Consider the following 26888-nt stretch of genomic DNA (forward strand, 5'->3'; position numbering starts at 1 on the left):
CCTCGTTTGTGTATACCGCAAAAGCCAAGTCTATACACAGATTAAGACGTCTTGCAGAGAGTAGGACACCAGTGCCTCTGTCATCTCACTACAAATGTTCAAAGCATGATGAAGACCCCCTCAGCCTACACACGGCTTGGAAACACACCATCTGACCTATCTGGTAAGTCACTGGATTGCACTACAATTTCTTTAATGAGAAGCTGGAATACTATCAGGTCTCAAGAGGTTAACTCTAGCTCAAGGAAAAGGTTAGACAAACTATTCAGAAACAATATCTCTGCATTTCCAGGTTGTTCAGCTCAGTTCACCCAGAGCCAAACCCAGAGGCATTTGCAGTTTCTAATTTGAAGACAAGGGGTGAGCTCAAAGTCACTTTGAGAGGTTCTGCCTGATGCAGCATCCCTCTTGCCTGCAATCCCAGTTGCTGGAAGTAGAGGCATTTTTTCTACATTTAATTTTCTTCCTCATTCTCCTCCTTGCACTGCAGAGATTCTGTACTGAACAGGTCACCTTTGAAAAGTCACATACCAAAAAGTAAACAAGAAGATATTGTTCAGAAACTACTACACTAGAAAAACTTTGTGGAGAAGCCTGGGACTGAGCACACTGGCAGTAAGCGCAAGAGCGGGGTTACTTCAATGGGACTGCTCTGCCAGCTTCTCCTTCCCTGCTGCAATCTTCTGCTGCTGGCGAGAGGCACCGTGACTCCAGAAAAAACCTCTAGTGATCAAACCGCTCTTTCTGCTAAGTCATTCTGCCAGCTCACAACTAAGAGACATCAGCTCTTTCTCTTCCTTATATCCCCTTCCCTCAGCTGCTGAATAGTGAGTATTGCAATGTTGCTGCTTTGTTTTTAATATTCTAAATTTGGGGATGCATGATGAAGCAGTCCCAAAAATAATTAACTGGGGGCAGAAACTTCCTTCAGAAATAAACCATTAATTGTCTCTGAAACACCAGACATCAGCAACTTCGGACTGGCAGGATATCCTAGTGGGATGGAGCACAATCATACTTGGAGATGTCATAAGTGAGGTTATCAACATAACATCTTAGTATTCACTACAAGTAGTGGCAAGATCATAGTGCTAAAAATTGAATTAAAGCTGCAGAATGCAGGAGCACAACACTACAAACTACTTTAAAACCCACTAAATAATTATGTGTCAGACAAGACACAACGAACTGTCAGAAACCCAGCCCTTCTTTACAGGCTACCTATTTTAACACAACCATCCCATGGACCTCCAAATTGTTAGTCAGACCAAACACTTTCAAAACAAGACAGGGACTGGACAGACACACAAATCTTAGTTAATCATCTTCTTGATAGTTTGGTTCTTCGTTTAGCAGTGTTGTTAACAGATCTAAAAACCCATATGCCTTATTCCAAAATATCCCAGCAATGCACAGATCGACCCCAGTAACATAAACATGCTGAACTTTCTTACCTGTATGGTAGAGCCGAGATACACTTTTACATCCAGCCGCAGCTTGCTCCAAAGTGGGCTGGTGGATGGGAGGACCATTCTGGAAATGAGCAAGAGTTGGGTTTATGTTTAAAACAAAAAAACACCAAAGAAATTAGATTTCAGCAGTTCTGTAAAACACCAACACCAACCAGTTTTCTCTCATTTCAAATCTCAGACTTACTTTAGTTTGTTCTTTGGGGGTTTCAGAAGAAGGAGCTTCTGCAGGTAGTGGAAGAGGTCCCGGATGCAGAAGGACACAAGGGCATTGAACACTGGTTAAAAAAAGTCAGTAAAGTATTTATAAATTATTTTCCATATATTCCTGGTTTCCCAGCTAATCTGAAAAGAGATCCCCAAGGAACTAAAGACAACAATTCCCATAGCAGAATTACGATGTTTCCTCAAGCTTCCCAAAAACACGAGTTTGTCTTATCCTGTAATTTTTTTATTTAAACAGCAAGATTACAACTGACAGCTTTCTAGCACAGCAGCCGTCTCCTTACTCTCTGAGTAAACAGCACCAAGCACAAAAGCAGGCTGACCCATGACTAGGAGTCTATACTACTGTCAATCTCTCCCAAAACATAATGAAAATTAAAGGCACTTCTTAATAAAAAAAAGGATTAAGGAGAACATGTGGGTTTCAGTCCCACTCCACACTGCCAGTTCCAGATGGCACAGAATAACAAGCTGATAAAACACAGTGAGAAAGCACCTGCTAATTTAGTGGTAAAAGTGGGTGGGCTGCAGGTCACATCCTCTGAGACACCAACAAACTAACCCACCTGCGGCATCAGTGACTTGGAACTTGCTGGGATCAGCCCCACCACTGTCTCCTTTGGTGGTCGCTACAGCTGCTTTAAAGGCTTGAACGATTTCATGGAAAAGTTTCGGTGTTAGATTTCTCTGTGGAAAAAATAAAAAGGATTGCTGAGGAGAAAAGCAAGCAGTATTCTAAAACTCTGAAGCACTTTGCTGGGACAAGAGTATTGAAATTCATTTTAAGTTTGATTGCAAAAATAGTTTCATCCTATAACACTACGGAAAAAATTCACAGACAGTGTTAATGAATGCTAATGGCCTTCACCTGCTCTAAATGGGCTTCTAGGCCTTGCAATTGGTTGGGGCTGGAGGAGCAATCAACCAGCTGCAAGCAACTATCCAATCTGACCTCTCCCTCCCCCTCTTAGTCAGAAGCCAAAAGGCATGTCACCTCTACTCAAAACATGACTAAAAAAGTTACTGGAGGTACTAAAGGCACAATGCTTAGCAAGAGGTTGAAAAATCAAAAGTTAACCATTCTGACCTCTTCTGAGCCACATAAATTTCCCTAGCTTCACCCTCAGATATGGGGCAAGTACTCCCATCCTGCAGCCCAAGAAACATTGCAAAGACAAGTCCTGCTGAAGTAACAAGCACTCTAGGAGTATGACCTTGTATGATGGACATATATCAACTCTGTAGGTTTTTGTGAAAGATGAACAAATCAAAAGTTCATGTTTTGGAGGCAGCAACACATGTGGAAGAATGTTTAAAGGGGAACACTCGAGTGCCTTGTATTCCACCTCCCTGCTCACCTCTGCGGCTTTTTTCCATTCTTCAACCATCTTCAAGCTCACAGGGATGAAAGAAGCTCTCTTCCGTTTGACTGTATCATGTTCTTCTTCTTCATCTTCATCACTTGCTTCCTAGAGAAGTCAGTACCAAGACAGAGAAAAGGCTTATACACTTCTTTTGTGGCCCCACCCCTTTTGCTGAGTAGCTACTGAAGAGGAATGCAGGCAACAGTGAATTTTATTAATGCTGTTATCAGCACTTTGTGTAAAGCAGACACGAAATTACAGGTATTCCAAAAAATCTACTTAAGCCCAGCAGCTCTGCTACATGGATACAACATACAATAACATAAAACATCAATGAGAAAGTCTATCCACTGCGGCAAAACAAACTCTAATTGGGAAAGGTGCCAAAAAAACACAGCCACAGACAAAATACACTCTAAGGCTTTGCTTTCACAATCTTTACACAAACTCCTCATGCTCAGGTCAAACCCACGGCTGACTTCTGGATTACAAACCCAAACACGTGCAGATGATCTTTGGGGAAGCTCCTCCCCAACCACCTGTGCCACTATGAGCCCAAATACACTCAGGCCTTGTACTGAAACTCAAATACTTAAATAATGGAAATAATTGATTTCAGAACCCCAAAACAGGGCCTAGTACCTCCAGTGTATCAGGTGGTATATGCAACTGCTCCTCCTCATCAGAAGTGTCTGAAGCATCAAAATTCAGCAATGTGCGATCGTTTTCCTCCAAAAACTTATAAAACTCAGGATCTTTGTCCTTCAGTCGGGAGAGCTGATCTTTATGTTCAGATGCCTTTCCCTTCTTCCTGGTAGATAAGAATTAACATGCATTTATTCACTGCTCAAACTTCTGCTCATGCTGTATGAACAGCAAGCAACTCCTAGGCACTAAAGCACACCTGCAGCTAATTTAAATGGCGATGGATTTATCAGGGCTGGGGCCACAGTTCTGCTCCTGCTCTAAAGGGCTTCCAAAAAGTTATTTTCACTCAGTACTATGAAATCTTGACAGCAAGCTATCAGCTTGTATTGGAATAGTGACCTGAGGTCTTTAAAACATCCTGAAGAACAAACAAAAAATCTGTTACTCAACTTCTCAGAATTACTCTCTCCAGCTTTTGTAAATAATAACGAAAGCTGCACTCCCAGAGAAATCTGACAATGAAAGCTTCATAAAAATCTTATCTGCTATTAAAGAATTGTATTGGTTTCTAATAACGACTAACAGTGCCTAAGAACTACATCATTTTCTATCTTGCAGATACTCCCAAGATCTTTCAGCAAGAGCAAATACACACAAACTGAGGAGAATCAAAGTAAGCTTCTGCCTGATTCCAATATACTCTGTAAAAGACTAAAAGCATATACACAATTTTTCCCACTGTAGTTAGTGAACCGACATAGATATGACAGAAAACCTGACTGTCCTGTACCCCATAACCATGCTACAGTCTTGAATGCAGCCCTTCTATACAGCTCTGACCCAACTCACCCCAGAAACAGCTCGCTGTACAACACACAATACAACAAAGCCCTGTGGCTACATATAAAACCAGGCAAAAGAGAAAAAGCCAACCAACAGGTGAACATGTGCTTAGATGAGCCAAGCCTTGCACAAAGCAGGCAAGCAGGGAACACCGACTGCCCTCACCTCCCAGCCGGCTGGGTCTGGAGCGGTTGCTTTGCCTTCTCACCCCGCTGCACCTTCCTGCTCTGCTGCCGCTGCGCCCGGACCCCCTTGGCGGGCCGGGACGCCTCTTCATCCTCCGAGCTGCCATAAGGCTCTGAGTCAGAGCCAGCAGCGAGGAATTCATCCAGGCTGAGCTCTGCCAGGTTCCTGGGGAGGTAAGGAGAGAAATGGGGGAGATGAGCAGACAGCTCCAGGCCTCATAGAACAGTTTGTGTTAAAGGGACCTTCCCAGCTCCCCCGGTGCCCCCCCTGCCATGAGCAGGGACATCTGCACCAGCTCAGGTTGCTCAGAGCCCCGTCCAGCCTGGCCTGGGATGTCTCAGGGATGGTTCATCCACCACCTCTCTGGCCAACCTGGGCCAGGCTCTCACCACCCTCAGGGGCAAAAACTTCTTCCTCGTGTCCAGCCTGAATCTCCCTCCTTTAGTTTAAAACCATCACACTCCTTGTCCTATCGCAACAGGCCCTGCTGAAAAGTCTGTCCCCATCTTTCTTATGGCCCTCTTTTAAGTACAGAAAGGCCGCACTAAGGTCTCCTCGGAGCTTCTCTTCTCCAGCCGAACACCCCAGCTCTCATTCTGTCCCACAGCAGAGCTGTTCCAGCCCCGGCTCGTGTCCGTGGCTCCTCTGGCCCCTCTCCAGCAGGTCCGCGTCTCCGACGTGCTGAGGACACCAGAGCTGGACGCTGTGCTCCAGGTGGGGTCTGAGAGGGGCTGAATCACCTCCCTCGACCCGTCCCCATCCCGCCGGTGCCCCCGGTCCGTCCATCCGTCTGTCTCTCACCTCTTCCCCGCGGCCGCCATCTTGCCCGCCTCGCTCCCACGCGGCCGCCGCTTCCGCTCCCAGCGTGCCGCGCGGCTCCGCGGGGCGGGGCTTCAGAGTGGCTCCGCCCCCGACCGGCCCTGGCCCCGCCCCCGCCCGCCGCTCCCCCGACACCGGCGGCCCCGGGGCTGCCCGAGCGGGGCCGGTCACACGCGTGTCCCCCCGCTCCCGCAGGACGGGCCCCCGCCCCCGGTAAGTGAGCGGCGGGGCGGGGCGAGATCCCCTTCCCGGTGACACGTGTGCGGCGGGATCTAACCGCGGGGGAAAGCGGCGAGCCGTACCGCGCCGTTCCGTGCCGCGGGCAGCTCCCGCACGGCTCCGCCGCGGGGTTATTCCGGGTGACGGAGGAAGCCGCAGCCGCCGGCACCGTCTCCATCCCGCCGCGACCCGGGGAGGAGCCGCGCACCTGCCCCCGCCCCGTGTCCGGGGCACCGCGGAGCCCCGCAGCATCCCCCGGGCATCCCGCGGGCCGGGCAGAGTCATCGCTGCACCGGGACCCGTGAGTACCGCTGGGGCACGGCCCTCCCGCCGCCCCGCAGCAGCAGGGACACACCGGGGGAGCGTCCCGGGCCCGGCGGCGGGAGGAGGGCGAGCGGGGGGGGATGACCCGGGGGACCGGCACCCGAAGCAGCGTCTCCATCACTCCCCACCGCTATCGGTGGCGTGTCCCCCCCCAGCTTTCGCTGCCGGGGGACAAGGAGCTGGGCGGGAGGAACAACCGGGGCCGTTCCCGGCCGCTGCTCTGCATCCCGGCATCTCTCGGTGCGTTTCTGCGCCGAGCGCCGTCTCCTTCCCCGGCCGCTGCCAAGTCCTGGGGCGATCCCTTCGGTAAAGGAAAAAGCTGCAGCTTTGGAGCTTTGCGCGATGCTGGGGCCCAGGGCACAGCTGCAGAGAGGTTCTGACTGTTGGTTTTTTGGCTCACCCTTGGTGGAAGCACACGGGCTGTTTGGTACCGTTGGCAGCGGAGTGGGCTGAAGGGCACAGGGAGAAACGTTGCTTTAGGTTTTCTGGCAACTTAGGGAGGAAAAGCAGCTTTTTTTCCCATCCTCTGCAGTGACCGTTAGGGCAGAGAGCTCTCCTGGAGTGACAGCATCTCTGCTGGTGGAGCTGGTCCCAGGGAGCAGCAGGCCAGGGCTCAAAGGGATGGTGACCCTGGGACCTCAGCTTCTCCACAGCAAGGAAGAAATGCAGTGGTGGGTGGTTGTCCTTGCTTTCTGTGCATCAGAGCACGACCACCGACTGACCAGGCTTTTGTGCCAAGCTAGAAAAGTGCTTTCCTTGTGGCCTTGCTTTTATGGAGTCTCTTTGTAAAGGAAGCCTGCTCTGCTTTGACTTCAATAGCTGCTCTCTTGGGGTGCTCTCCATTGCTGGAGACTACAAGGAAGAGGTTAGTTCTGGAGTGATTCAGCAATGTTTGGATATTTTGGGTGCTTTTGATCCTGACAGTCTCCAGGTGAGCCAGGCTGATGCAGGTGACATTGTCCCTTGGACAGGACACAGCTGAAATGAACCCCAGATTGCTACTGGTCTTCTTCCATATGGACAACCCAGAGGCATGAGCTGCATTTAAGGATGGGAGAAGGAATGGGGCCTCCACAACAAACCTGGGATGTCTATGTGCTGGTGTTTTGCACCCAAGAAGTTCGGGTTTGTTACAAGTTCGCTGTTAGGTGGCTCACTAACCCTTCAATGTGCAATAGCTTTTTGGTTACGATCACTACAGCCAAGCAATCATCTTTGTGGAATCTCTCCCCTCTGCATCCCAAGTTTCTTCTCTCCTGAGCCATGAGCATCTGCTGGAAATGCTTTATTCAGCATGGCAGTGAGTAAGACTCTGAAGGATCTTGGGTGTAAAGATCTGAGTTTCCTCCATGAGAACTGACTGATTTGTGAATCCCAGCAAGTAGCATCTAACTCAGAGCAGACCAGGAGCTGGTGAGTGCCATAGTCACCTGCTACCTTGGCTTGGTTGTCTAGAATCCAAATGGAGTTGCTCCTTAGCATCTTGGATTGCTAGGATTGTCCCTTGTGCCTGCTGTCAGCTAAGGTCAGCTTGGTGAGGGTGGCAATGGGACCTCTTTTCTCTGCCACCCTGTCTGGTGGCCCTTGCTTCCATCAATTCTGGTCTTGCTTTGCTGCATTCCAGGCTCAGCAGCTCAAAAATCAAACAGTCATGCTGAAGTCTTGGTGATGGCTTCTGTATCTTCTCAGGTGCTGGAGCCTTCTCTCCAAACCCTTAGGCAAGCTGGACTTGGTACCAAGAGGAGCTTCACCCCTTCTGCCCGGTCTGCTAGAACTGGCTTCAAACCGCGCTGCCTCCTCTAAAGGATGTGACTCCTCGGGACAGGAATTTGAACTCCTCCAGCTGAAATTCCCAGGGTCTGGGACCCGCTGGCCTTGGCAGACCTCAGTGTAGCAGAAAACTCAAGGCCATTATGTCACATGCTCCTCATAGCTCAGTTTTCACTCCTGTGGCCTGTGCTGCTGCCTGCAAGACGACGTGAGGGAATTCTCTTAATTGTTTTCTGGCTTGAAAGCAGGCACAGTGTGAAGCGCTGAGCTCTTTCAGAGGAGGAAACACAGATCTGCTTACGTGGTCCCATATGTCTCCATGGCCAACCCACAGGACGACTGAGGCTGTAGGAGGCTTTGTAAGCTGTCCATAAAGCTGGTGTGGACTGGGCAGCCTGCAAAAGGGATGAGACCAGAGTGCAGCTGGTGACCTCCTCTAGTGACCTCCTGGTTCGGAGAGTCACCCATGAGCTGTGCTTCACAGAGCATCACCAGCAGCGTTGTCCCCTTGCTTATCCATCTGTGAAACATCTGCTTGTCCCTTTGCAGCCAGCAGAACCCGAGTGCTTTACCCTTCTTTTCTAGTCTCCTGCTGGAGCCACGCCATGGAGTCAACTTCTCCTCCAGGAGCCAAGCGGTAGCTCATCCTGGGTCTGAGCGGCTTCATCTCTCTCATCTGACGTCAGGGCATTGCTGGGCGGTAACGGCCCGCTCTGCTCTGGCACGCTGCCACCTGCTCGAGACACCGTCACCTTGCACAGCGGACAGGTAAAGGGCACGACATCCCTTTCTGAATAGCTGCTGGCCAAAGATGTTGCAGGCAGGGAGCTCCCGGGCAAGTCCGGGAGCCAGGAATATTGAGATCCTCTGATACGGGCTGCCTGCAATGGGCTGAGCGCTCTCGCCTTGTCTGTTTATCTGTCTGAAAAATGAGTTGGGGACAGAGATGTCTATCATGGGGGAGGCTAGAGGCAGATGAGAAACACCACAGGGATGGGTACTGCGGCTGAAGTTGTTAACTATCACTCTGTTGCCTGGAGAGGAGGCTTACATAGTGCCTTTTTGTAGAGGTTTGGTGCTGCTTGTGCCATTAAATAGCACTGGATGCAACAGTGGCTCCTCTCCTGTGTCTGCTGGGGGACACTGTGAAGGGGGAATTAGGACATGACCCACATTTCCAGTCCTTGGCAGAGGCAAAGGGCTCCTTGTGCTTGGATTTTGGTGTGCTTTGTGCTGGCCTGTAGGAACTGCTGTCTAATCGCAGTGCAGCTGGAGACCTGCACATCTTGCTGAGCATCTCAAGGCATTAATTAGTTGCTATGTCTTGTTTCTCCCTAACCTGGGAATTCCATAGCCTCAAACCTATTCGGATCCTGATGCTGACAACCGAGTACTTAAAGTGACCCATATGTTAGCACAGATGCTTCTAAATCCCTCAGCCGTGGAGTCCTGTTTGGCGCTGCTGTGAGCCCCTGTGCGCAAAATACTGAAGACAAAAGCTGAATTTGAGGCTGTCTGCAGGAGAGGATGCTGCCTGTGCAAGGTGTGCATGAGACAGGGAGAACATTGCATCCCCCGATGGGCACCAAGCAGGCTGGATACCCTTTATCCATTTCAGGTGAGGGAATATGCTGGTGCAGTCACTGATGCTCTGCGTTGCGCTCCCTCCTCTCTCAGCTAAAGCACTTCTAAGTGTGAGCTGGGGGTGACTGAGAGCAACTTTGAGCTGAGTTTCCAAACAAGACTCCCCAGGAGTAACAGGGAGAGAGGCTTTAATTAGAAAAGACCTCCAGCGTTCTGTGTGCACCAGAGCCGATTGATTACAACCCACTGAGCTGCTGAAAGGCACTGACTGGGTCAATGTGCTGAACGCCCTTCTTGCCTGGAGCCAGCGCGGTCTCTGTGCTGTAGAGCTGGCAACTGTGTGCAGTTTTCCCCCGTCCTCCCCACCCCCTTGCCGAGGCTCCACATCCTCTCTGGCAGCTTGTCACTTCTCTGCAGATGTCTAGACAGGAGGATTCAGTGCGTGTCAGTTATGCCTAATTCATTAAAAAAAAAGGCAAACCCTACGGAGAGCTGGGGATTCTCAGTCCTGCAGACTCAGCGCTGTCTGCGCTGCCTTGAGGCGAGCTCAGAGCAGATTAATTCCGCCGATCGGCAGGAGCAGCGCACGCCTGGCCCTCCCATCCATCGCAGGGGGCTTGGGGAATAGAAGACAGACGCGGGGTCAGGGCAGCGCTGGCAGCGAGAGCAGAAGAGGGAGAAGAGGAGGTGGAGAGAAGCGTTTGGGGATGAGCTGCGTGCTCCTGACCTCTCCTTGCAGCTCACCCATTGTGTGTTCTTGGCACGCTCGTGTTCTCCGTGCCCATCGGGAGCTGGCAGAGGGGTGCGAGGTGTCCGAGTCCTCAATCCGGCTGTCTGAACCTGCCAGCTCCCGAATTCTGCTGTCACTCCTGCCGCCTCTGAAGGCAGAGCTGGTGCCGGGAATGACAGCTCCCCCCGCCACGCTAAGTCACATTTCCATCAATATTTGCAGTCCTGGCCTCTGGAGAGGTGCAGCTGTAAATCAGCTGTCGCAGTGGCGCTGGCTGGACCTGCAGCAGGTCCTGAACCATTAGGTCTCTCTGCTTCCTCACAATTGCTGGCTTTTCTAGGTTGAATATACAATTAACCTGTTATTAAAAAGACCAAATGCGAGCTGGTGCACACTGTCAGTGTCTGCTTGAATTCCCTGGGTCCAGGTAAAATGTTACAGGGGCTGAGAAGGGACCGAACCCTGAAGTGTTGTATTGAGGGGGAGAAAGTTTTCTGTTTGTATCAGTGACGCTAATGGGACAGGACCTGGTGGGGACAATTGCCTACATTGAGTGCCTTCTTTGCATCTGATTTCCAACCCTCTTCGATTGTGTTTGTTGTGGGGAAGGGGGCAGGGAAGGCAAAAATGCAATGTATTTTGTAATGGGCAGTGCCAGGCCCTCTGAAAGAAGCAAGAATTTGAGATATCCAAGTTTGAGGTGTAAGGGTATGTTGTGTATATCTGCTGTAGCTTGTGAAGACAGCCTCGGTGTCTTAGACATGCCTACTGCAAGAGGATTACTGGTGCAAAAATACTGCTGGTAGGTTAAAGCTTCTCTTGAGCTGTGAGCTTCCGAGCCATGGGCAGCGTTCAACAAAAGGCACAGCTCAGCCAAATTAATGAGGTCTGCACAAAGCCATAAGGAAGGTGAAAATTTGCAGTCCAGCAGCATCCTCAGCTGCATCCCTGGCTGCTGGTACGAGCTGTATTAGTGCTCTTACTTTACAACAGCACAACAGCAGCTATTGTTGCTGCCGGCTCAGCTGTTTGTGTCCCTTGTTGAAGGGAAGGAAGAGAACACGGGAGCACATCTTCCTCCCAGCCCTGCTCCCAGGAGAAAAGAAGCTCCTTGCGCTTGTGTGCGCACACACAGCTGGGCAGGGGTTTGCCTGAGCTGCCCCAGTCTCGTCCTACCCGGAGCTTTAATCTGTATTGTGCGTTTCAGTTCTTTGGGGGAAAGCTAAACCGCAGGGGGCTGTTTGCTGGCAAACGGCCCATGACTCCTCTCAGAGGGGTTAAAAACCAAGAATTTAGATTTCTGGTGTAGGGGAGATGGAGATGCACTGGGAAGCAGCAATTTCTGCCTGTGACTCTGCTCCCGAGCTCCTTCTCCCGCAGGCGTCCATGCTGTTGCTGTGCCCAAGAATGAGTTTTTCTGTGCTGTTCTGCTTTGGCTTCGCTGCTCAGAATGGAGATCTGAAGGCGCTGGGCACAAGGGAATAGCGCTGCCAGCAGCCCCTTCCTGCCTGGGGACAGAGCCAGGGGAGGCAAAGAAAAAAGACTTTGTGCCTGGGAGATGGACCCTCAACACCAAGGAATGGGGGAGATCGCTCCCTGAAAGGTAATCTGGGAACATGGCGCCACCTCGTTGACCGAGCTGTGCTGTCCTCTGCTCTCTTAGTGCTGTGAGTGCCAGCAAAATGTCTTATCCTGAAGGTCTAATGGCAGCACTTGTGTGGGAGATGGAGTGCTGCACTCAGAACAGGGCTTTGTAGCTGATTTACCAGAAAAGGGAGACTGGGATATTAACGCAGGGATAGGGCACGTGTGGAAGTTTAAGCACCACTGTACATCAGGCTGTAGGGCATGTCATGCCTGAGAGTAGGGGATGTCACCTAGTCCACAGCAACGGCTTGTCCATAACATCTGGCCAGCTGTACAGGATGTGTCTTTGCGGTCTCCTCACGAGCCCAGCAGACACAAAACCTCCATCCAGGCTGTGTACAAAACGCCATTCTCCAGGGCCTTCCTGGGGAAAGGGCAGGCTCTGAACTTTTCCCCGGAGGATGCTCTGTTCCCTGTTTATTGCTCAGCACGCTTCTTTTCACTCTCGGCAAAATATGGTTTTTTTGTGCAACGAGAACAGACCTCCCTTTGGGCAGGGATCATTTGCATTAATTAACCGAACTGTTATGCATGGCCACGCTCTGTCGCATAGGAGCCAAACAAACGCCTTCTTTTTTTTTGTCATAACCCAAGAGTTATTACAAGTCAGCCACCGCATCCATTATAGCTGATGCGTAACACGTGCATTCGTGCTGCTGCGTGCTCCACAAAAGTGCGCTTGTGTTTGCTTCCCCCCGCCGGAGCTCTGGACACTGCTTTACTGTTTTGTGTGGTCCAGGTGCTGTTTCCCATTAATTATATTTTAGCAGCGCTCATAGACCTTCATTTCCTGGGCATGAAGTTTTACAAGGGAATAAGGAACATTTACTGCTGCTGGTGAGGCTGAGAGTTCGGGCACAGGGAGCAGCACAAGCAGCAGTGGGGTGTCCTTTCGTTTTTCCCCACTGATTATATTCTGACACATTAAAGCAAAAGAGCTCTGATGGGAACAAGTCATTGCAGAGCAAAGGGGACAGTGGGAAGTGACACCGAGGGGGCTGTCCCCACTGCAAGCCTCAGGCCAGACCCATGCCAGCCCTCCCTGTGCCCCAGGATGGTGACATTTTCCCAAGCTGCTCTTCAGGGGAGGGAATGATGAGGTTGTAGTGAAAAACCATCCTCAGAGTTGGTTCAGGTGCCTATAGCTGTGGGTCAGGTCAGCTGGGGACTGTCCCCTGGTGCAGGGATGCTGTTGGGAGCAGTGCGGTGGCCTGGATGACATCTCTCTCTGGTCCTGGTCCCTGCTCGGTCACGTCAGGGACTGAGTGACACAGCGGTGGTGTGACTTGGAGTGACACTGTGGTGTGTCAGTCGAGCTCTTCAGAGCTCTGCGAGGTGACAGCAGGGGGTGTGGGTGGAGAGGGGAGTGAGCAACCGCTACTCTCTGCCGCTTGGCCATGGGAATCGTCGCAAGGAAAGATAATGTCACCCTCATCACTCTCTGCGTTTGTACTTGCCCAGAGTTGTGCAATGACTCAGTGGCAGGGCTGGGAAGAGAGCCCAGCGCTTCCAACTGGCTTTGGAAATGCGTTTGGTTGCTGCGATGCCAATGCGTCGGCTACGGCAACCTTCAGTCACACCATCATAGAATCATAGAACAGTTTGGGTTGGAAAATTCCCAGCTCCCCCAGTGCCCCCCCTGCCATGAGCAGGGACATCTGCACCAGCTCAGGTTGCTCAGAGCCCCGTCCAGCCTGGCCTGGGATGTCTCCAGGGATGGGGCATCCACCACCTCTCTGTGCAGTCAATTAGAGCTGGGGCATGACTTAAATACTGATGGGGAGAAGCATGCTCAGCAGTGTATTAACAAGATAAACCAGCTCAAGCAGATTAGGAGAACCTTTGGGTTTGCAGTTAGGGAGCAGAATAAAGGTGAGAAAGCACCATCCGCTCTCTACCACTAAACCAGGTCTGGGAAAGGAGCTTGTGAGCCCAGGTAGAGATGCAAATAGTCATAAATTGCCTTTGTGTGGGCATCTCTTATCCAGCAGCATGTGAATTAACACACTGAGGTGTCCTAGGGATGTTGCAGCTTTCTGAAGAGCTCAGCTGAGGGCTGTGGGAGGAGAGGGCCGGTTAATTCATGGGCGCTTCTTCCCTGTCAAGGGCACAACAGCATCCTGCTCTCCTTGCTGGAAAGCATCTACAGGCATTGCCTTTGTTGTGTGCCCGAGAGTCTTCCCCGCCGACAGCGAGATGAGGAATCTCATCTCACACGGGATGCTGTAGATAGAAGAGGGCATTGCAGGTTTCTCTCTTGCTCGAAAAAGATGTTTATTCATCTTTTCTTTTCCTCCCCCAGACTCTAGTACGTGATACGATTGCTATTTAAAAGCAGATAGATGGCTGCATTTGTGGCTGAGCAGGCACAGCGTGGTGGGTTTCTATTTTTGGGCTCGGCGCCGTGGAGGTGCCGCGAGGAGCACGGGGGCCGAGGGGATTCTCGCCGCAGGGATGCGGGGGCAGGCGCACGAGCGCAGCACTCAGGCTTTTATGTTTTATTTGTCACTCCAAGCTGCCTTTTTCTCCAGCTCCCTCCCCCTTCTTCCTCCTGCTGCTCAGTCATTCTCTCTTCACTCCCCCACCTTTTCGGGTGCTGCTGGCAGGGAGACAGTCTAACGCCTTTGGAAACACCGTGAGCAGCTTAGCTGCAGACAGCATGGAGAGAGAAAACATCTTTGCACAAATTAACCCCTTATTTGTAATTAGGCAATTTTTGTTATCTGCTAGCTGATCAGGCGTATGTACCCGGTTGTGTGGAGCGACTGTCCTGCTCCGTGCTCCGTGGTGTGAACAGGAACGTGCAGTTCTGCACTGGATCCCAGCATCTCTGTTCTTTGCTGTCTGTCCCTCCCATCAGCCTACTCAAACCAAAACTCCCTGAAATATATAAATGGCGGGAAGCATCCATTCCCAAGTCTGCAGGATTCTGATACGGGATTCCCTGGTTATTTTTTGTTTAAGCTTACCACAGTTGTTATGTTCGCTGTCTCTAGTGGTCTATTTAAGCTGTGTTTGATCAATGCAGGACGTGCATGCCCCGGTGAGACTTCTCAGATCAATGCTTCTGCTGATATTACATGGAAGTGCACCTTGTTAGGCGGATTTGGACGTGGTGCAACTTCAAGGAAAACCAGTGTGAGCGCGTATGTTGTAGGGCAGCACCCTTCTGAAGGCAGGCGAGGGGGATATCGATCCAGAGGTGAACACAGCTGGGAGGCAGCGAGTGTCATGGAAGAGTCTCAGCATCGCTTTGCATTTCTTGTGTTCTTCCAGGGACTGTCTCCTCCCCGTCGCTGGTTCATGGGCAGGATGATGTTTCTGGTTAGACAGGAGCTGTTCTTGCGCGGTCCTTGAGCAGTGGCGGGCACACTGCGGGCAACGGGGGTTGTCTGGGGCTACAGCTATTCCCGCCTGGCTAACGCTTTGTTTTCCCCCCACGTCAGTGCCGCTGAGAAGGGACAACCCCCCATCGACCACCCGCAGCCATGGAAGGGGGTGTGCAGCTCCTCAACCGCGACGGCCACAGCATCTCCCACAACTCCAAGCGCCACTACCACGACGCCTTCGTCTGCATGAACCGCATGCGGCAGCGGGGGCTGCTCTGCGACATCGTGCTCCACGTGGGCACCAAGGAGATCAAGGCCCACAAGGTGGTGCTGGCCTCGTGCAGCCCCTACTTCCACGCCATGTTCACAAGCAAGTAGCATCCTCTCTTCCCCATGACGAGGGTCTCCCTGCTCTTCAAACCCTCTCCTCCCTGCAAATCCCTTCCATTTCTGTCCCGCTCCCTGTTTTCACTGCCCTGCCCTATGGAAATATGATGCCTGGCTGACATCGCTGTGAGCAAGTGCAGTGATGTTGCTCATTTGTCCCCTTTCCATGAAGCCCTGTTCCCATAAACCCCTGCACAAACATCTTGATGCCCGTCCTGTGAACACGGACCCCATTCCCTTGAGCATCCTGCTGCTTCTCCTTGCTAAGAGGTGGCCAAGAGACCTTGCTGGGCTGTGGAGGTGGATGATAGCTTGTTCCATGCATGGTCAAGTTCTCCTGAGGGGAAACAGCCCTGCCGTGGGACTTTGTTCATGTCTGGTGTCTGTGTTGCCCCAGATGAGATGAGTGAGAGCCGCCAAACGCACGTGACGCTGCACGACATTGACCCCCAGGCCCTGGAGCAGCTGGTGCAATACGCGTACACAGCGGAGATCGTGGTGGGCGAGGGGAACGTGCAGGTAGGAGCTTCCCCACAAAATCTCTCTTCTCCACAAAACCGTTCTGTACCAGACTTAGCTCCTGGGGGCTCTTCTCTCCCGCTGCTCAGCACTTTCAGCTGTTGTCCTGTGATGGCAACTGCATCCAGCAGTGCTCAGGGAGTTCATCTGCTCTCCTGTGCCTGGAGGTGGCTCCTGCGGCTGCCGTGGTGGGAATGGCTCCTCAAAGCACTATGGCCAGGTCTAGTCCTGAGCGTCTGCCACTTTCCTGCTGTTTTCTGGCCCTGTGGGGAATTACAGGTGTCCCTCTCCACCCTTCTTTAGCTTAATCCTATTGGGAATAAAGAATGTCTTCTATGTGCTTGTGTGCCTGGAGGTGCTCTGTGAGCCTGTTCTGTGGTTGACTTGCAGTGAGATGAGGGTGAAAATGGTTTCCTTGCCCTGGAAACTCTCTTTTCCCCCCCAATTCTTTTCCACTGCCAGACCCTTCTCCCTGCTGCCAGCCTGCTTCAGCTCAATGGTGTGCGGGACGCTTGCTGCAAGTTCCTGCTCAGCCAGCTGGACCCGTCCAACTGCCTGGGGATCCGGGGTTTTGCTGACACGCACTCCTGCAGCGACCTCCTCAAGTCTGCGCACAAGTATGTCCTCCAACACTTCGTGGAGGTGTCCAAGACAGAGGAGTTCATGTTGCTGCCTCTGAAACAGGTGAGGTCCTGATGGGAGAGTGAAGGTATGGAGGTGGCAAGGCTTGAGCTGTGTCCCAGAAGGCACCATGTGCATGTAAAGAGCCCAAGGAACCTGCAGTGAGGGGGTTTGGCAGAGGAATGTACCCAGATTCTGTGCTTTGGTCCTCTCTGTCGGAAAGACAATACATGGGAAGAGTGCTGTCCGAGAGTGAGATTAATGCCATGTGCAATAGGGACGGGAGGGTAGCACAGAGGATAATGGCAGCCAGGGCACCTGGTTCTATCCCATGAAATATGGAAGGGAAAAAAAGCAGAATTGTCTGCCTGCTCTCACTGACATTGATTGGAAATGTTAGACATGGCAACAGCTTCAGAGACAGAAGCGGGGGAATGAGCCAAGGCAGATGACAGAGGGCAGAGCGGTCTCCACACTAATGCTGCAAGGAGAGGGGAGGCACAGCTGCACCCGCCTGGTTTGGGGGACCCGGATGCTCTTTGGCTCCTTTTGCATCCAGTGTGAGGGAGTAGCTGTGTACCCCTCAACCACCAGCATCTCCAGGAGGTGGTGGCTTTACCACTGGCAGTGCTGTTCCGGCTGTGGGAATGTGTCCTTCTCTCCCAAACCACCCCAACCAACACTTCTCGCCCTTTCCACCCCCCTCCACAGGTGCTGGACCTCATTTCTAGTGACAGCCTCAACGTGCCGTCGGAGGAGGAGGTGTACCGGGCTGTGCTCAGCTGGGTCAAGCATGACGTGGACAGCAGAAGACAGCATGTCCCCAGGGTGAGTCTGCTGGGGAAGGTGACCTGGTTCTGCCCCCCAGCCCTGAGTGCCTGTCCTGGGTGGATACCCAGCTGAAGGAAGCTGCAGGGTGGCCAGAGGGCAGGGACAGCAGGTCCCTGTCACACCGCTGCTGGTCCAGGCATAAATGAGGGTGTTGCTGAGAGTTCAGGCTCCCGGAGCGAAGTCCAGAGTATAGACAAATGTGAGAGGATGCCCTGTCTGACCCCTGGCAGCTTGGGCACGCTGAGCTCCGGGGGGGTTGTGGGTCAGCCCTGCCGTCCCGAGCTTTCATCTGCATCCTCAAAGAAAAAGATCTTCGGGGAGACCTTATTGCCACCTTTCTGTACTTAAAAGGGGCTAACAAGAAAAATGGGGACAGACTTTTTAGAAAGGCCTGTTGCAATAGGACAAAGGGTGATGGTTTTAAACTAAAGGCCCTGCCAATGGGTGCAATTCCTCCCCGCTCAGCTCATGAAGTGCGTGCGGCTGCCCCTGCTGAGCCGGGACTTCCTCATGAGCAACGTGGACACGGAGCTGCTGGTGCGGCATCACTCGGAGTGCAAGGACCTGCTGATCGAAGCGCTCAAGTACCACCTTATGCCGGAGCAGAGGGGGGTCCTGAGCAACAGCCGGACGAGGCCGCGGCGCTGCGAGGGAGCCAGCACCGTGCTCTTCGCTGTGGGTGAGGCTCTGCCGCACACATTTTATACACGCAAACCCCTTCCCAGAGCCTTGGGCTGTTATTTAGAATCACGGAATCATTTTGGTTGGAAGACCCTAAAGGTGATCGAGTCCAACCGTAACCCACCCCTGGCACTACCCCATGTCCCCAAGAACCTCATCTCCGTATCTGTTCAACCCCTCCAGGGATGGTGACTCCACCACTGCCCTGGGCAGCCTGTTCCAATGCCCAACAACCCTTTCCAGGGAAAATTTTTTCCTAATATCCAATGTTAATCTCTCTGGCACAACTTGAGGCTGTTTCCTCTCGTATCTCTTGTCACTTGGGAGAAGAGACCAACAATTCTCTCTGTTTGCCATCCCCTGTGCAGGTGGGGGGAGCCTGTTTGCCATCCACGGGGACTGTGAAGCCTATGACACGCGGACGGATCGGTGGCACATGGTGGCCTCCATGTCGACCCGCCGGGCCAGAGTGGGCGTCGCGGCCATTGGGAACAAGCTGTACGCCGTGGGCGGGTGAGGACGGCACGGAGCCGGGTGCGAGGGGCGGGCAGGGATGTCTGCGGTGGGGAGAGCAGCATGGAGCTGCTCGGGGAGCAGAGTTGCCCAGCAGAGCCTCCCATGGCCGCCTCCAGAGGAAGCAATGCGCTATCTCAGGGTTACTGGCTGCAGCAGTGGCAATGAAAACTACTTCCCTGTGGCTCCGAGCAGTTTGCTGATAGCTACATCCTGGGCTTGTGCTGTTTTGCCCCATTTTCCTTAGCTCTGTGCTGCACTAAGAGCCTGTTGTGTCCCCATCCCTCTGCCCTGGTGTGGGGGTCCCTCTGAGACCTCCTTTCCTTGCAGACCCCCAGGACAACTCAGCTGCGGGCTCTGCACTTTGAGCAGGTGCTTTGGTGCCCTTTGCCTTAAGGAATCTGGGCAGGGAGGAGAGGGGACAGGCGGTGACAGGGACCCAAGGCTCTTGGTGGCTCCAGAGCTGTAGGACCAGCCCACAGCCTCCCCTGCAATCCAGGGTTCCCAGCTCTTACGTGTTCTCCCTTTGTCTCACTGCAGCTACGACGGGACCTCTGATTTGGCCACGGTGGAGTCCTACGACCCCGTCACCAATTCCTGGCAACCTGAGGTGTCCATGGGCACCAGGAGGAGCTGCCTGGGTGTAGCAGCACTTCACGGGCTTCTTTATGCTGCTGGGGGGTACGATGGGGCCTCGTGCCTGAACAGGTAGGGGATTGCCTTGCTACAGGCTCCTCCACTGCTCTTGCATCCACTGTCCTCGGTGCGGGGTGACTGGGGAGCCCCAAGGCCTGCTCCTGGCAGATGGACTGGCCACAGAGTAGAAGTCTTATAGTCCAGCTCCATTTTGCAGTGTCTTTGGCCTGGGCAAAACTTCTTCAGGGGGTAAAAAACGTTGTGTAGCCCTCTGCCACAAGAGAACACAGCCTTTGGCAGTTCTTCCCTCCGTTTTCCCTGTCTGTTCCCAAGCTTCCTCGGGAGCTGCCCCCGAGGGCCTGTGTCAAAGAGCTTTGAGCTGGGCTTTGCCAGCGTCACACTTTCTGTTCCTGTGTCCCTGCCTGCTGCAGCGCAGAGCGGTACGACCCTCTGACGGGCACCTGGACGTCCATCGCTGCCATGAGCACCAGGAGACGCTACGTCCGGGTGGCGACACTAGGTGGGTGATGGCATGAGGACATGACAGGCTTCTGTGCGGATTCTTGCATGTCTGGTGGTTCCTTTCAGTGTTCTTCCATTCTAGTTCCTGCCCCTTCTTCCCAGCTGTGAGTCTGGGTAGCCCAGCCATTCCTCTGCCATGTCCTGACGTGCTCCCTGCCTCTGCTTTCCTCCTCCACCTCCCTAGTAATTGGGTTTCGTCACAAAACTTTTGAGGGGACCCACAGCTTGGTCCTTTGTGCTTTGGAGCAAGAGGGCTGGCTCTTCATCATCACCTGGCCCTGGAAAGAAACAGACAACCTTATTACTCCTTATTAGTCCTTTCACTGATGATCCAAGCAGTAGTGCTTGGTCAAAACTCTCGCTACCAGGGGTGTCACAACATGGGGTGCAATGCTGTGCTGTCTCCTGACTCAAATGAAAGAGGAGGATGCAGTGGGAGAACACTGTGTAGTGCAGCTGTGGGTTAACGCAAGCACTGTTCTTCATTCTGGTGGGTGCTGGACCTCCCTGGGCATGCTGGGGTAGCACGATGTTCCCCACCACCCCATGTCCCTGTGGTGCCTCCCCCCACCTTATTCTCTGTTTTCAGCTCTCAGTGCTGACTCAGAGCTTCCCTCCGCTCCATCACCAGCTCAGACCCTCTCCCTGCCACCACCTTTATTGGCGTTTCCCTGCGCCAGCCTCCGCCGCTAAAAATAACCCTTTGCTCTGGCGGCGAGCACTCGCGGCTCCTGTAATGAGGAGGTCAAGCAGCGGCAGGCGAGCGAGCTCTGGGAAGCTCGCAGCGTGGCAGAGGAATTGCCTGATGAATGTTTCACGGTGCTGCGAGGGAGGGAGCTGGGGGAGCCCTGCAGAGACGAGTTCGGCTGCCCGGGGAGCGGGAGGCACAGCTGGTACCGCTATGGGCAGCCTGAGCAAGGGCTGTGGGAGGCTGTGCTGGGACTAGGGCCCTGCTCTTTAGCTAATTCTCATGCATGTGTGACTGTCTTTGCAGAAGGCAACCTCTATGCCGTTGGGGGATACGACAGCTCATCCCACTTAGCCACAGTGGAAAAGTATGAACCCCAGGTAAATATAAAACGTGCTTGATTAACGCTTTTCCTTCTCCCCTCCTGATGCATGTTAGCAAACCACTGCCGTAGCTCGAGACACGACCAGTCCCTAGCAAAGTATTGCAGCAGCAGTGGAGCAGAAGGTGTGAGATTTTTCCATCAGCAGAACACTCTCTATCCCCATTGCCTGCTCAAGTTCTCTAGGAAGGAAAGCTCTTGTTTGTGTCCTGAGCTGTTTCCAGCTGAGGTCTGGGATATGTGTTGGGTCTGGGGTCTCACAGATCCATTAGAGCAGGCTGGATCACTGCAAAAAAGATCAAAGAGAAGGTCCTGGAGGTTTTTCGTGAGCTGTAAAGCCACAGTCATGACTTCTACAGGTTTGAATTAGATATAGCTCAACCCCCCCATGACTGGGCTGCGATTCAGCGGTGACGTGATGGGTGGCCTGGCACTGGGATCTCTGTGCTCGGGCTCCTGGGATGGCAGGACTGCGGCTGTGCTTTCCAGAGCCAGTCGGCGGAGTTATCTCCTGGGGCCTGCAGCTCTTCCTCTGGGTGAGTCGGAGAGAAAGAACTTGGGTGCCCCCAAAAGTCTTTTTGGAGGAGAACCATTATGTCAGGAGCTGTGTGGAAAGAGCAGGACTGATGTCACAGGACAGGTATGTGGAAAATGCCTCGTACACATCTGGCTCACAAGCAAACGTTGCCTTTTCCCAGGTCAACACCTGGACGCCCATCGCCAACATGCTGAGCCGCCGGAGCAGCGCGGGGGTGGCCGTGCTGGAGGGGATGCTCTATGTGGCTGGTGGCAATGATGGGACCAGCTGCCTTAACTCCGTTGAGCGCTACAACCCCAAAACCAACACGTGGGAGAGCGTGGCGCCCATGAACATCCGCAGGTAAGGAGTTCCGCCCCTGCCCGCGCACGGGCAGCCTGCGCTCCCAGCTGCACTGGCAGGCACTGGTGCCTGTGTGCCAGGGGGGCAGAGCAGGGACGTTCTGCAGAGGGATTTATTCTCAGCAGCCTGTGTGGCCATAAAGAACCAGCTGGTGTAGCTGGCTGAGGCCACATAGGGGATGTTGCTGGGTTGCAGGAGGATTTAAAGCTTGGAATTACAAGGATTTAAGGCTTCTAGGGAGTGTTTTTTAGATGTGGCACTTCTCCAGCGGGAGGAAGGTGTCAGAGCGAAGGGGACAACCTGAGGCTGTGCTCTGCACTGTGCCGCTGACTGAAACCCGGTGGCTCATTTTCCTGGGCACTTATGAGGGTGGCAGAGCTCTGGCCAGTTCATCTGGGGTGCTGAGCTCCCCTGCACCCCACATACACTCCGTGTTCGAGCCTCACACCCCTGTGCTCTCTGGCTGGTTGTTCCAGGAGCACCCACGACCTGGTGGCCATGGACGGGTGGCTGTACGCGGTGGGTGGCAACGACGGGAGCTCCAGCCTCAACTCCATCGAGAAGTACAACCCCCGCACTAACAAGTGGGTGGCAGCCTCCTGCATGTTCACGCGCCGGAGCAGCGTGGGGGTGGCCGTGCTGGAACTCCTCAACTTCCCACCACCCTCCTCGCCCACCCTGTCGGTCTCTTCGACGAGCCTTTGACAAAGGATCAGGACCTACCTTACCTCAAGGGGACAGGGGCGTCTGGTGGGGCTCTAGGCCAGCGTGGCCAGTCCCACAGGGCAGCCGGTCGCTGTAGGAGGAGGACGAAGGTACCAGCTGCTGCCTCCAGCCCCAGCACTCCTGTGAACCCCCGGAGCCATCCCCGTTCTTGGTGCACACATGGGATCAAGCACGACCGCAGCAGCTCAAAATGTGCTTCCTGGGCGAGCACCCTTCTTCTAGGAGGGCGAGGAGAGAGGGTGCTCCCTGCTCCGTGCAGACTCATCTCACCGCTCACCCAAAGGGCGTATATTTTCTTTGGGGAGGGGAAAACTTTGAAACCATTGCTGCTTTTCTTTGGATTCCCGGGATGCAGCCGGTGCCATACATCCGAGCACAGCCAGCCGTGGAGGCTCCGGGAGCCCTGTGTGGTGGCAGAGGTGACAGCACTCCTCCCAAGGACACGGCCGAAGCCACCGCTCCTCTGAATGTCACTGTAGCCAAACTCTTTACCAAGCCTATTGTGCACTGTTAAAGACTTTGAGGCCACTGTATGGTTCTCAATGGTGTCTAATTGATGCCTTAAAATACACAAACAAAAGAAGCCCAGCTAAGGGACAGGGCCTGGAGGAGGGAGGTTTGGAGACAGAACTGGATGCAGCATCCTGAACCCTGCAGCGTTTCCGTGCTCAGCTGGTCCCGTGGGATCTCAGCCGCCCCTTCCTCTGGGGAGTCCCCAGCCAGGCAGATGGGTTGAGTGACCGTGTTTGCGTCCCTGCTGTCGCTGTCCCAGGTTGAAGTGACTCTGCGGCTGCTCTGCACGTGGTCCTGGTTCACCCTTTGGCTGGGAACAGATCGCCCTGTTTGCTGTTCCTCTCTCTGCAAAGCAGATTCTGGGTTTATGGAAAGGTATCGGTTCTTAAAAAAGAACAGTCCAGCCTTCTAAATGAGGAGGATTGCCTGGCATTACTTTTTTTGGGTGTTATTTTTTTGCCTTTTTTAATTTGAATGCTAATATTTTAATTTTTAATGAATTCATACCCCTTTATTTTTTACACTACTCTGGTATTCCCCATCCCATCTGTTCCCTTAAAAGGCAGCAGAAGGGATGCAATTACGTTTCTCATTTGTTGATGAGATGATGACTGTGTCCTGGAAGATGTTCTCTATAGATGTGTGGGTGTGTGTGCATGTGCGAGATACCGTATGTGCAGTGCAAACAGCATGGAAGGGACCATTTGCAATTAGTGACTCCCTGGCAATTAAGCAACCGCTTTAATTAACTAAAAGTTGAATAAATTAGTACTGTAAGTCACAGGCCTGTCCTAGACCCACCTGTGCCGTTGAACCTCTGGGGTGGTGTTTTCAACGCGTGTGTTGTGGGATGTGTGTATGAGCCTCAAACTGAGACATTTTATCAGGTGTTCTCCACATTACAGAGGAATGACTCAACCACTGGTACCTCAATAGTGTTCTAATGTAGCATTGGAAATATGGTCTAACTGTTTTGAACTGATTCCTTTGTCCTTTTCCTCCTGCTCCTTGTCATTGCTGATTTACAGAGTTTAGATTTAACCTGTGATGGTTATTTGTTGGCCTCAGTTTTCAAGTGGATAGAGATTTCTTCTTTTTTCCTTTGGGGTGAGAGTTGAGACGAGACAGGGACTCCCCAACTTCAGACAATTTCCACAGCAATCTGATTTCTCCCAGACACGTGCCTGTACATCTTACAAGCCCACTCACAGTGCCTGACGTTGGACACCTGAAATTACCAGCAGCTTCTGAAAATCTGGGCTGCTTCTCCCCGCCAGCCTCTTCCCCAAGGACAGTCTGGGCTTCTCAGGCTGAGGAGGCCCTCTTGGCTTTTAGAACAGACTCTAAATCTGCTTTTCATTCCTCTCTCCCTTGCCAAGCCCCTGTCGCAGCTCAGCATCTCTCCCATTCCTCTGGCTTGCAGAGGACCCTGCGAATGTCCAGGCTCCGCTTCTGCAGGTCGTCTCTTGGTCAACGTGGCTGTAGGGCTGCCCCAAGTGGGTCACACCAATCTGTTTTGTTCAAAATACATTGGTGATACCCCTTCTGCTGCATGCGTGAGCAAGGTCTCAATCCTTTCTTTCCCATTCCTATAAACAACAGCAGGATTTTAGTCTTCTGCTGGACTTGTATTAACCAGTGCGTGCAAGGTAGCTCTGGCTCTAGGGTTCTCTTTGAAGGGGCAACGCAGAGCCAGAGCGGAACTGCTGAAGGGAGAATCGGGGCTGATTTCAAACCAGGAATGAGTTATAATACCAGTGGTTCAGCATCTGGTCCAGCTGTGGCTGCTGTAGTGTCAAGGGGGGGCTGCTGCCTTACGGGGGCAGCAGGCAGGCAAAATCAGAGGGGAATGAGCTATAGAGCAGAGGGAATTTTTGTGCCATGTGCCCTTGGCTTCAGTTTGTAATCTTTAGCAATTTAACACTACAAACTGTGTGCGACACTGTCCTGCCCCTTGGGGATCGGGGAGATGGGCAGAGTGATCCTGTCACCCACCAGCTGGGTACTGAGCAATATCACCACCGAGCCTGTTCCGCAGAAACCTGGGGAGGAGGGAGCTTTGTGTCTCTGATGTACTAACTATGCAGGTGCTCGCTGCTTTCCTGTAAAGGAGAAAGAAGGAAGAAAAGGGCCAAATAGTTCCCCGGCAGCTTGCGGGGGTCCGGAGCACCATGACCCACACTGTGTGGACACGAGGTGTCAGCATCTGCCCCGGGACACCCCGGGGTGGAGTCGCTTCTGGTGCTGCACATCCCTCGCTGAGCAGGAGGCTTCGGAGGGGATGTGCGTTTGTGTCTGTCTGTCCGTGCGTAGTACCCTGTGCGAGGGGAGGAGAACTGTCAACTCTGTGTGGCTTCTCTGCCAGTTTTAGTTAGTGGTGTCTCACCTTAAAACGTTACTCGTGTGATTTCCCACGTGAGCTTTTTCCCCGTGGAGGAGCATCCCCGAGCGGGTGGCTCCAGGCTGTGTGTGTTGATGTGTTTTCGCCCAGGGACCCCGGTGTCAGTCTGCAGTGAGACAACAAAGCCAGGCTTGGCCTTACTGGTAGGCAGACCCGGTCTACTCCATGTCAAACCGTCGTCACTTTGATTTCTCTGTAAGTTATCTGACTTATTTATGTGGAACTCTGTTTCTCCGAATTTTTTGCACTATGTGGGACTGGGGAGGGGATACAAGCAATAGAAGCCAACATGTACAATAAAGACGTTTTCTTGAATACTGGATCCTGCCTCTTGCATCCTTCCTTCTCACTTTCCCTGCTGCTCCCCGTTTTGCCCTGTGCAGAGGAGGGGAAGGATTCCAGGGGGTGTACGTGGCAGGTTGCTCTGTTTCCATATCCGAGCAGCCACCGACCACATCTCATCTGCCTGGGGTGAGACCTGGGAAAAGCCCAGCCCAAGGCTTTAGAGGCAGACTGATTTACACCTTTCCCTGCTGTTAAATTCTAGTTTGGTCTCCCTAGGCCTTCCCAATCTGCAGTGGGAAAGAAAATCAGATGAGAAACATCCTCCAGCTGCCACATGGGTCTTGCCTGCGGGCAGGTGGAGCTGGTTGGCCCCATTCGGCAGCTCCACAGCAGGTCAGATCTGCCTCCACGAGCTGCTGCCAGTCACCGCCGCCTGCTGGGGGAATACTAAGCCCATTTCACGGTGGTGGGGGTGAAAAGAGCCACGGGAAGCTGCACGGCAACATCCCCTGGGGCCTGCGAGGGAACGTTCCCATGCGTGTGTGCCGCAAGCCCTGCGGTTCGGTGGCGATGCCGCACAGCTGACATGCCCAACTTGGCTCTAGCCACGCTGTGTCCTCTTTCTTGCTGCTCTCTAGGCTCCTGCTTCGGTTTCAGGCTTCTATAAATAACAACCGTGCTGTAAAAGTCTTTCTAAAGTCTGGAGCTGAACTGCGGCCCCTCCTGCAAGCAGAGCTATGGGGTCTGGGGGAGCAGGTTGCCCAGCACATGAAGAGAGGGACATGTCCTCAGCCCCCTCCCAGCTGTGCTGGTGTCACCGGTGTCCCAGGGCGCACGGTGATGGGTATTTGCAGGAGAGGAGTGGTTATATCACTGTTTCAAGCTGTAAGGAACGTGTTGGAGGAACAGCACGTTTCTGGTCACGGTGCTGAGCGTGTTAGCCATGGATCTTAAGAAGGAATTGTACTTTTCCTGAAGAAAACCCAGTTGTTGCTGTTCGCTGTAATTTTTAGTCTCTGCCAGGAGCTGCTGGGACATGGCTTTGCTTTTGGAAAGTTATTGCACAGCTGTGCAGAGAAAACAGAACTTGCAGAAGCCCCCTGCCATAAAAATTACCCTGTGGAGGGGTGTCCTGTTGCTCTGCTC

The 26888-nt window shown here is 53.0% G+C and overlaps 2 protein-coding genes across 10 annotated transcripts in view; one reads left to right on the top strand and one right to left on the bottom strand.

The window, feature by feature from the left end:
• Positions 1-5628, bottom strand: part of NOC2L (NOC2 like nucleolar associated transcriptional repressor) — a 36562-nt gene extending 30934 nt beyond the window's left edge. The window contains exons 1-7 of the mRNA XM_082069981.1: positions 5537-5628; positions 4715-4900; positions 3701-3869; positions 3053-3163; positions 2261-2381; positions 1657-1747; positions 1455-1533 (exon numbers count right to left, since the gene is read on the bottom strand). Of these exons, the coding sequence (XP_081926107.1) occupies positions 1455-1533; positions 1657-1747; positions 2261-2381; positions 3053-3163; positions 3701-3869; positions 4715-4900; positions 5537-5556 (777 nt within the window). The 5' untranslated portion in view covers positions 5557-5628. The remainder of the gene's footprint in view (positions 1-1454; positions 1534-1656; positions 1748-2260; positions 2382-3052; positions 3164-3700; positions 3870-4714; positions 4901-5536) is intronic.
• Positions 5629-5657: 29 nt separating this feature from the next.
• Positions 5658-25756, top strand: KLHL17 (kelch like family member 17). 9 transcript variants are annotated; one of them, XM_082069805.1, is made up of 14 exons: positions 5689-5767; positions 7787-8226; positions 8453-8635; positions 15275-15527; positions 15942-16063; positions 16526-16747; positions 17396-17512; positions 17981-18194; positions 18565-18709; positions 19250-19417; positions 19777-19865; positions 20862-20935; positions 21636-21817; positions 22294-25756. In XM_082069805.1, exons 4-14 carry the CDS (start codon positions 15317-15319, stop codon positions 22520-22522), a joined length of 1773 nt encoding a protein of 590 aa, XP_081925931.1. In that variant the 5' UTR covers positions 5689-5767; positions 7787-8226; positions 8453-8635; positions 15275-15316; the 3' UTR covers positions 22523-25756. The 9 variants fall into 9 exon arrangements, with proteins under 9 accessions (XP_081925934.1, XP_081925931.1, XP_081925933.1 ...); XM_082069801.1 differs by lacking the exon at positions 5689-5767 and adding an exon at positions 6429-7222; XM_082069804.1 differs by lacking the exon at positions 5689-5767 and adding an exon at positions 6429-7028.
• Positions 25757-26888: the final 1132 nt, after the last annotated feature.

This window comes from Streptopelia decaocto (genome assembly GCF_964273445.1).
Source record: "Streptopelia decaocto genome assembly, chromosome: 20".
Lineage (NCBI taxonomy): Eukaryota > Metazoa > Chordata > Aves > Columbiformes > Columbidae > Streptopelia > Streptopelia decaocto.